Raw genomic sequence first — 9,273 nt, 5'->3', positions numbered from 1 at the left:
AAATAAATACTCATATGTATTATGATATTTTGTGGAAAAACTGAACAGAGCGGGGTGTACATGTTGCTGTCAGTGGGCAGCGAGGCCTCAAGCTCATCCCCGCCCCCAATGCAATGTTGACCAAAAACCAGCATGAACGTTCGCTCAACTTATTAGCACACACTAAACTATAGCCCTTGACACACAGCTTTAGTCCGAAAAAACTCCAACACAGCACTTACTGAACGGGATAAAGAGGTACGTTGGGCCGCGATACTAATTTATCTGAGATAAACGCGGACAGAAATAAGAATGTTACAAGTGTGTGAGGTTATAAGCGTGTCAGTTTTCCCGCTTTCTGCGTGAGCTAACTGTTAGCATCCTGGGGGAAACAGAGCTAGCTGGAGTGCTAACAGAACTGACAATAACCCAGCCCTCTCACACCCGACAAACAGTAGGTAAAGATATCAGTATATTTTATTCTGGATCTTTTAAAATATAACTTTTTTTTTATCGAGAGATGTTGTTTATGTAGATAACTCGGTCGTAAAAAACAGATGCGCGAGTTTTGGTGAAAGTTAGCGCGAGCTGTTCGCGTGAGCATATATTCAGTTCAACCAGGCGTGTCTCTCTGTCTTTCGTCAGCATACGCTAAGCAGCTAACAAAGAGGCCAGGTATACATACATATCCCATTCATGATTGTACCTCTCGTAGATATTATATTCCGCATAATTAAACACCGTGATGTTTCCGTTCGTTTCTTCAGTCGCACGGCTGTTTTCGGAAGTCTTGTCAGCCGCCGTGACTTCGGCCAGGATTTCCGGCTGCTTTTACATCTGCCCTTCTCTTGTTTTGTTTCCGTTTCTTCCATTTCCGTTTTAACTTTCCAGAATCAAAAGTCTTGATGTGTAGCTACCCCTGAAAGTTTTAGAAGTTTTAAAAAGTCGTCTTTTACGCCCAATTCTGCGGTTATATTACGAAACCCAAAAGCATTCCAACATGGCAACTGCGTTTGTATGGATTCGCGCGTCGTCTTCCCACCCAGTCGCTGGTGGAAATTATATTAATAAAATTGTGCGTTTAAATCTACACACTAAAATAAAAATTGGATTGACCAAATGAATGGCATCAATTTAATAACAAGCGCGTCTCTTGTGTTTAATAAGAGTGCTAATGCAGGGAAAATGTCATGGTGGGCCTCTACTCTAGCAAAGCCTCGGTGTTGCGTGAGAGTTTATGAGACTTCAGAGACTTCTTTAACAGTGCGTTAAGCCGACCATTTAGTGCCGTTTGGCTCACATTTAGATGTTTTATATTACCTAACTGTTCATTAAAATGGCAGAAATTATTTTAAATAAATGTTTATTTACAAGATTATAAGTATGAGATCATTTGGTTACACTTTACAATAAAGTTTTATTTGTTGCCGTTAGTTACCATAAACTAACAACGATGAAAACTTAAACACTGCAGCATTTATTAATCTTAGTCAATGTTTGCTAATACATGTTAACTAACATTAATTTTATTTTTATTAACTATAACTTTAACAAAGACTAATAAACACACACACACAAAAAAAAAATCAAATGTGTTTTGTTAGTTCATGTTAGCTAATGCATTAAATAATATTAACAAAGGAGGCCCTATTGTAAAGTGTTACTGATAATTGTACACTTTCTTGTGATTAAATTATTTGCAAAAAAAATATTTTGTCTTTTTTTATGCATTTGCTTCATAGTTGGACAAGGAGTTGTAGGGATGTCAAAAAGTGAGACAGAGGAGATGATTGAAATTGAGATTGATGGACGGGAGAAACAGGAGTGTTTAGAGGAAGGGTAAGTGATTTCTTTATCTTTCTCATCCTTTTTTCCTCTTTATGTGATATGTTTTGAGGAAGCATCTCATTGAGCAATGTGTATCTTGTGCCTGTGAAATTATCTGGGTTTTTTTTGTGACCAAATGTCAGGATTGAGGAGCAAACCATCACAGCAGCTGAACTGATTACTCAAGACATTGACATCAATGAGCCGATCGGTAACCTAAAGAAGTTACTGGAGCCTCGTCTTCAGGTCCCGCTGGATGGATATGACATTTGTCTGCAGGACATCCTAGTATGTGCCTCTCTATTAATGTAAACTTATTTTGAGTACACTCATTGTATTTATTGGCTGAGCTCTTCACTCCCTGTCTCCGCTCCTTTCCTCACGTAGCTGCATCCTGATCACAGCCTGTTCGATCAAGGAGTGAAGACAGATGGCACAGTACAGCTCAGCGTGCAGATTGTCACGAAACAGGGTAACAGTTTACAATGATCTTGTATTGCTGTTGGACAAATCTGAACTTGTCAACATACTCTTCAGACAACTGAAAATATTTGGTTAGTTGAAATGTCCTGCGGTGTGAGCACTTTGCTAATTTTTTTATAATTATGCATGCAGCTTTTATGAGCCCATATTGATTGAGAGGCTACATGAATATTTGTACTTTCAAAAATTCTGAAAGGATCATTTACATTGAACAAGTGAAGTCAACCCATTTACCCATTTACAGCAATAAAAAATAAATAAATACTTGACGTGCTTGTGTGGTCCATTTTAGGTGAAGAGAAATTGAATATTCTGGAGATCGTGAAACCAGTGGAGACTGTGGAGGTGGTGATTGATCCAGACGCGGCTGCTGGTGAGGAAGCCCATCTGGTGGAGGACGGACATGTGATTGCAGTGGAGCGAGCCTCCATTCCTGACGAGACTTCAGAGCAGGTGACCCGCTGGGCGGCCGCATTGGAAGGCTACCGCAAGGAGCAGGTTCGACTGAACATTCCCTATGGTGAGTAGTCCGTTGATATTAACGTGTTTCAGAGTTAAATGTAATTTTTTTAAAGAATTTTTAAAAAAGATTTAGGGTTGGTAAGATTTTTTTAAATGTGTAAAGTCTCTAAAGCCTGGTTATACTTGTCAAGTATAAACGCCTCGTCCATTTGGGGAGGTGCGCGCGCAGTCAGCGGATACTCGTGATGCGGAGCCAGGCAAAAGTATCAAGACTTTATGCTCACCAAGGCAGCATTTAGTTGATCAAAAATACAGTAAAAACAGTAATTTTGTGAAATTTTTACAATTTAAAATAACTTTTTTTTCTATTTTAATATATTTAAAAGGGGTCATGAACTGCATTGTTTTATTGTTTTATGATGTTCCCCCGGGTGCATTTATAATGGTAGTTTGATTTTTTTACATCAAACAATTTCATAATTTAGAAATATAAGGCATTTTTCCTACCCTGATTTTAGCCCTCTGATTTGAACGCTCTGTTTGAAGGGTTGTGTCTGCTTTGAGACTTCAGTGTAAACGCCCACTGCTGTGATTGGATAACATCTTTGCATATGAAATAGCTAAGTATTACATGTGAATGATTATAGCATTATATTTAGATCTATGGCATTATATTTAGATTGTGGTATGAAAGTTGCAGTGATGAGCATTTAGCCGATCACAGATATGTTGAGTGCATGAATGCAGTGATCTCATCATTGCAACTCGATTTTTGCACACTAACGATTGCTTTCATCATAACTGACAGTGCAAACACAATGTAAATAAGAGATTCATGGATTATAACAGGAGTTTTGTTCGATTGACAGCTCCAGCGATTGTAAAGGGAGTGTTCTTTGATCCTTTTCTATGTATAATTTAATCAGTTGAAATAACAGAATATTTTCATCCTACTAAGAGAAACAATGTGAAGCTGACCGTTTAGTCACTGGTTTGATTTACTGACACAGACAAAGAACTTCTGACTGTAGCTACATGAAACATTACCTATCAGAAATCACTGGTTACAGATCAGGCAGTGGAATTAACACTGTTACTTACATGTTGTCGCGTTACTGTCGAGTCCATATCATAAAAGTCTGTTTGAAAAGCCTGCGCTGAAATTACGACTGATTTACCAAATTATCCACAGTGAAATGTACTGAATACAAATAAATAATGCTCAACTGAGACTTTCACATTGTTGAAAATAAATAACCATTTTCCTAGCATTAGGATCCCTTGGAAGCTAATGTTATTTTTAGTCCATTAATCCTGTATCACTCTTCTCTTCTCATCATCTCACTAACACACCAGTGGGCGGGGCCAAAGTTGCAATGATGAAGTGGGCATTGATTTTCTTCTGTAGAGGTGGTCTTTCACCTATAGATAGGCACATTCCACAATGAGTCGTTCTCTGGGCTTGGTTACAGTAAAAGCTGTTTTTGGACTAACAAGGAAGTTTTCAGTTCTGAAACTTACAGGATATTCTTTTATAGCATGATGATCTCTTATTTATCAAAAGTTCCTCAGTTCATGTTCCCTTTAAAAATGTAACTAATTCCTGAATGTTTAGCAGCCATTACTTCTGTCTTCAGTGTCACATGATCCTTTGAAAATCATTGCAATATGCTGATTTGGTGCTCAAGAAACTTTTCTTAATGTTGAACACAGTTGTTCTGCTTAATATTTGTGTGAAAACCATAGTAAAAAAATTTCAGGACTTTTTTATGAATAGAAAGTTTACAAGAACAGCATTTATTTAAAATATTTTGTAACATAAATGTATTTGGTGTCACTTTTGATCAGTTTAAAGTGTCCTTGCTAAATAAAAGTAAAAATGAATTTCTTAAAAAAAAAAAAAAAAAAAAACACCATACGGGCCCAAACCTTTTTAACACTAATTAGTGTATGTATTTATTCTAAATAGTGACATGCTTCATGAAATCTGAAATGAAATGACAATGAAATTGTGAAAGGAATCATGATACGATTAATTGGTGCAATTAATAGCAAGTTTACATCTGAAAATAGGTCAGGAATTGTATTTTTAGATAAGAAATGAATTTGAAAATAAATGTACTATAATAAAATTAAATTCGTAAATGCTGCAATGTATTGTCATTGTCGGATCATTGCATTTTTACACCTTTAGTCAGCAACAGAGTAAAGCCATCTGATGAGGTTTGTGTGTCTTTATGTCAGACCCGGTGCAGTGGACAGCAGATCAGGTGATCCACTGGGCAGTTTGGGTTATGAAGGAGTTTGGGATTGAGGAAATGGAGGTGGGTGGCATTCACATCCCCGGCCGCCAGCTCTGTGCTTTTAGCCAGGAGGAGTTCCTCCAGAGAGTGCCTAGCGGAGAGATCCTGTGGAGCCACCTGGAACTTCTACGCAAGTGTAAGTTTCACAAAGGAAAGAGTGTGTGTGTGGTGTGTATTCTCAAATGCAACCACAATATTTTTTAGCCAATTTTCAATCTTTGTAATGCTCTGTGCAGATGTACTTGCAAGTCAGGATCAGGGTCAGGAAGCAACAGTCACCATTGATCAACGTGAGTATCTGTAGATCCTGAATCTTCAACAAAAGCACTTTTTGACTACTTTCTTGAGTAACACTTTATATAACCTGCACATGACTGTTGCTTAAAAGGGCAGTTTTGTGTCTCCAGGCAACACTTAAGCTTTTCGATGAAAGGAGCATGTGTTGGTCTTCTGGGTAACACAGTTTCTTGATATTTTCCAGCTGTGCAGATCATTCCTGCCCCCGTGCAGCAGGCCACACCCACAGCCATTAAGGTGATGAAGCACAACAAAACACCCCGAGCCCCCCGGATCTCAGGAGAGGAGCGCAGCTCGCCTGGCAACCGCACAGGTACATAAAAACATTGTGTAAAAGCGTAGGTTTATCAATATTATCATGCTTATTTGAAATAAATTAATCTAAGTGGTGTAAATGCATGTAATTTTTCAGTATAATTGTTAATATATTAAATATTACACAGTATCTAATATATTGATGATGAAATTAGTAAGTAATCTTTGAAATGCTACCTATATATCAAGGAAATCAAGGACCGAAACTATCCGTTTTATAAGCATTTTCCTCTTCCTGTCATTCCAAATTCACAAAATCGCAAATCAACAATTTAATGCAAGCCTTAAATTCTAAATTTGCCCAACCCTCATACTAAGACAAATACCATGCACAACTCTTAATAAATGATTTTTGAGTTGATTATTATTGTGTTGTGTGACCTCTCAGGTAATAACGGTCAGATTCAGCTGTGGCAGTTTCTCCTGGAGCTGCTGACGGATAAGGACTCACGGGACTGCATTTCCTGGGTGGGAGAGGAAGGCGAGTTCAAACTCAATCAGCCTGAGCTGGTAGCTCAGAAATGGGGTCAACGCAAGAACAAGCCCACCATGAACTACGAGAAACTAAGCAGAGCTCTCAGGTGCATTTCATTTCCTTTCTGTAGTTTAGGTGCTTTTGGAGAGATGCAACTAGTAATCGGCAGAGGTGGAAGTAACGAATTACAACTACTCGCGTTACTGTAATTAAGTCGTTTTTTTGGGTACTTGTACTTTTTTGAGTATATTATTAAATCTGTAATTTTACTTGTACTCAAGTACATATTAAACTAAGTAATCTACTTCGCTACTTGTAAAATCACATTTCGTTACTGAGTACAATTTGAATTGATATTCAAATCTTTGACCGGCATTTCGGTAGCCAATAAAAATATTCGATCGTAAACGGACCAATAAAATCCCTGATATTTGGACTGAATTAAAGCCGCCGCAGTCGCAGCAGGTTTTGAAGAGCTGATCATAAGTGAAGGAGGCGAGGAGCTCAGAGTGATTAATGGCTGGACTGAAAGTTTGGAGAAACAACAATCTACATTGTAGCCTAGTATTGTCAAAATATATATATTTTGATACATATCAATACTGAAATATCTGTCAATACTCATTTTGGCCTATACACCGATACGATACCAGCTGCGCGTTCTCATTCTCTCATCTCAATGACAGCGAGTTTGACACACCCGCCTCCTCTCAGCGCGGGATTGCAGGTAGGCCTATTACGCATAATTGTATTAATACCTGCAAGTTTCTATGGCATATTTTAATGGCAAATGTCACGAGTGCAATATTATAACGCGAGGGCACATTCATGTAATCGCAGAAAACTGGACGCGAGCTTTCAAATATACGAATGACCTGGACTCGGATATTAAGTGTGCGCTCTCGGACTGTGTCATATCATGTGCAATCGCGATTCGCAAATCTCTCCAAGTGGTTCTCACTGCAGACTCAAATGACGTCCAGCTCCAATCTCTCCATTCTCTTGAATTAAACGTTGTCAAAAGTTATGAAAAATCTAGTCTTTTTTGCAAATTAAATTCAGTTTGAAATCAAGCTTCCTTGTGCTGTGTGTGAGCTATTGCAACAGTTAATGTTACCCTATTGTAAAGACAAATACACTGAGTGAGTAAATATTTAAGTTAGATTATTGTAATGGTTATTGACCAATGTTTAAATATGTAAACAAAAGCCCAAATTAAAATCTCACCGTATAAAGTGGATGTGTCTCTTCAGAAGACTTGAATTAAACTTTTCCATTCAAATAGATTACTGTTACAATGAGTGTTGTGCTTTTCGATGCTTGAAAATAATGATTGCCTTGACAAAATGGATGGACAAAAATGTAGATATTAAAATATTTAGTATGTGGTAGTTTTCCCGATGGTATTAAAAATTATAGGCTAGGCCTACTGAATACTGACATATTTCAAGGTGTTGTTAGAAGTTAGAAATTCCAGTATCATGACCACTAATTAATGTCCTTCGACAATAAGGTAAAAACGTGTTAAAAGTAGCTATTTTCTACATAAATCTATGATTTGGTTGATTATTTTTTGGTAATACATTAACTATCGCCAGCTATAAAGTAACTAGTAACTAGTACTACTACTCTGAGTAGTTTTTGAGAAGAGTAATTTGTACTTTTACTTAAGTACTTTTTTGACACCAGTACTTGTAATTGAGTATTATTTTAGCAATGTAACGGTACTTGTACTTGAGTACACATTTTCAGTACTCTTTCCACCTCTGGTAATCAGCAGTATATCCATTTTATTTTATTTATTGTTTTAGATAATATAAAATTTCAACAAAAACACTATCTTGTCTCCTCTCTACAGGTACTACTATGACGGAGACATGATCAGCAAAGTGCAGGGTAAGCGCTTTGTCTACAAGTTTGTGTGCGACCTGAGGACTCTGATTGGATACAGCGCTGCAGAGCTCAACAACCTGGTGACGGAGTGCGAACAGAAGAAACTCGCCCGAGTTCAGTTGCATGGCCTTGGCCAGCCCGTCAACACAGTCACGCTGGCCACCGCCACAGGGCAGCCCGTCACCACAGTCACTCTGGCTGCAGCAACTTTAGAGAAAGACAGTTGAGGAGGGAGTGGCTAGCCAATCAGGAGACAAGTTTAAGATGGGAGGAAACCGGGTTAAACATTTGACTTTGGGCAGGGAGGGAGACAGCGGGTTTGTAAGCAGACGTGCGCTTTGTTATGAGTGTGTATGTGTGTTTGCGTGTCCTTAAAATGCTTAAGAGAGCGAATGTGAGCGTTTGTGTGAGATATAAGAATAGATGATCATGTATGAGCTTTCAGTTTTTGTATGCTTGTTCTCTGACTGCAGGGTTGCATCGGCTATATTTCCATTGTATATACTCTATGTTTTTGATAGCCATGTGGGCAGTGTATTTTGATATTTTCCATTTGTAAAGGATCTTTTATTTTTTATTTTTGAGCGTCCAATTCCCTCAAGGTGAGGTACTTTTTACTGTCCACCAGAGGGCAATAAAGAGACAGTTGGTTTTTGAACTGATCCAAGTCTTGCATAATGCAGCATACAATTAAACACACACCCCTTTTTTTTCTTGTCTTGTGCACCAAACAACACATCACAAGGAGTTTGTATGTACATTCAAAACTTTATTCATGGGTTACAGTGTTGTAGAAAGCTTTTCCCCTTCTAAGCCAATGATTTGAATAGATACTGAAGGAAAATGTCACAGAAAGAGCTTTCTCTGCTCCCTACTGACCACAGACACTCACCTCAGAGTATCCACAAATCAGCACAACACCAGATTTTTAGAGCTAAGGTACTTCTATACAGGAACATAATGAGCAGTGTGCACTGTGACATAACTGCACAATGTTTGAATCGTTTAATGGCTGTCTCGTACAATGCATTATACAACAGTTCACGATTTCCTTCAACATCATGGCACTTTCAAAATAATTTAAAAGGTCATTTCAATAGACCATATGGCATGAACTCATTATATTATTTCATTATCTACCCGTCCCTTTCTACCTGCTCTGACCTATAAGGTGCTATGACATACTTGAGTGAAACAAAAGAGGGGAGGTGAAGTGTTTCTGTCCCAAAATGTGTTCGT

The 9,273-nt window shown here is 38.0% G+C and overlaps 1 protein-coding gene across 7 annotated transcripts; it reads left to right on the top strand.

The window, feature by feature from the left end:
* The first annotated feature begins 62 nt into the window (after positions 1–62).
* On the top strand, positions 63–8,692 carry gabpa (GA binding protein transcription factor subunit alpha). 7 transcript variants are annotated; one of them, XM_081368787.1, is made up of 10 exons: positions 63–237; positions 1,722–1,818; positions 1,950–2,094; positions 2,194–2,278; positions 2,582–2,809; positions 4,996–5,190; positions 5,291–5,344; positions 5,536–5,664; positions 6,055–6,247; positions 8,000–8,692. In XM_081368787.1, exons 2-10 carry the CDS (start codon positions 1,742–1,744, stop codon positions 8,259–8,261), a joined length of 1,368 nt encoding a protein of 455 aa, XP_081224913.1. In that variant the 5' UTR covers positions 63–237; positions 1,722–1,741; the 3' UTR covers positions 8,262–8,692. The 7 variants fall into 7 exon arrangements, with proteins under 7 accessions (XP_081224913.1, XP_081224918.1, XP_081224912.1 ...); XM_081368792.1 differs by having other exon boundaries at positions 108–237; positions 2,194–2,360; XM_081368786.1 differs by having other exon boundaries at positions 130–437.
* The last annotated feature ends 581 nt before the right edge of the window (positions 8,693–9,273 follow it).

Source organism: Scardinius erythrophthalmus (assembly GCF_964197995.2).
Source record: "Scardinius erythrophthalmus genome assembly, chromosome: 6".
NCBI classification, from domain to species: domain Eukaryota; kingdom Metazoa; phylum Chordata; class Actinopteri; order Cypriniformes; family Leuciscidae; genus Scardinius; species Scardinius erythrophthalmus.
This window is presented reverse-complemented; position numbering and strand designations above follow the sequence as displayed.

Excerpts from the sequence above, each read along its gene's own strand:
- gabpa (XM_081368787.1), top strand. The coding sequence starts at position 1,742 with ATGTCAAAAAGTGAGACAGAGGAGATGATTGAAATTGAGATTGATGGA. Across the intron at positions 2,095-2,193 it reads TTTGTCTGCAGGACATCCTA|CTGCATCCTGATCACAGCCT; the intron begins GTATGTGCCTCT and ends TTCCTCACGTAG. Across the intron at positions 5,345-5,535 it reads AACAGTCACCATTGATCAAC|CTGTGCAGATCATTCCTGCC; the intron begins GTGAGTATCTGT and ends GATATTTTCCAG.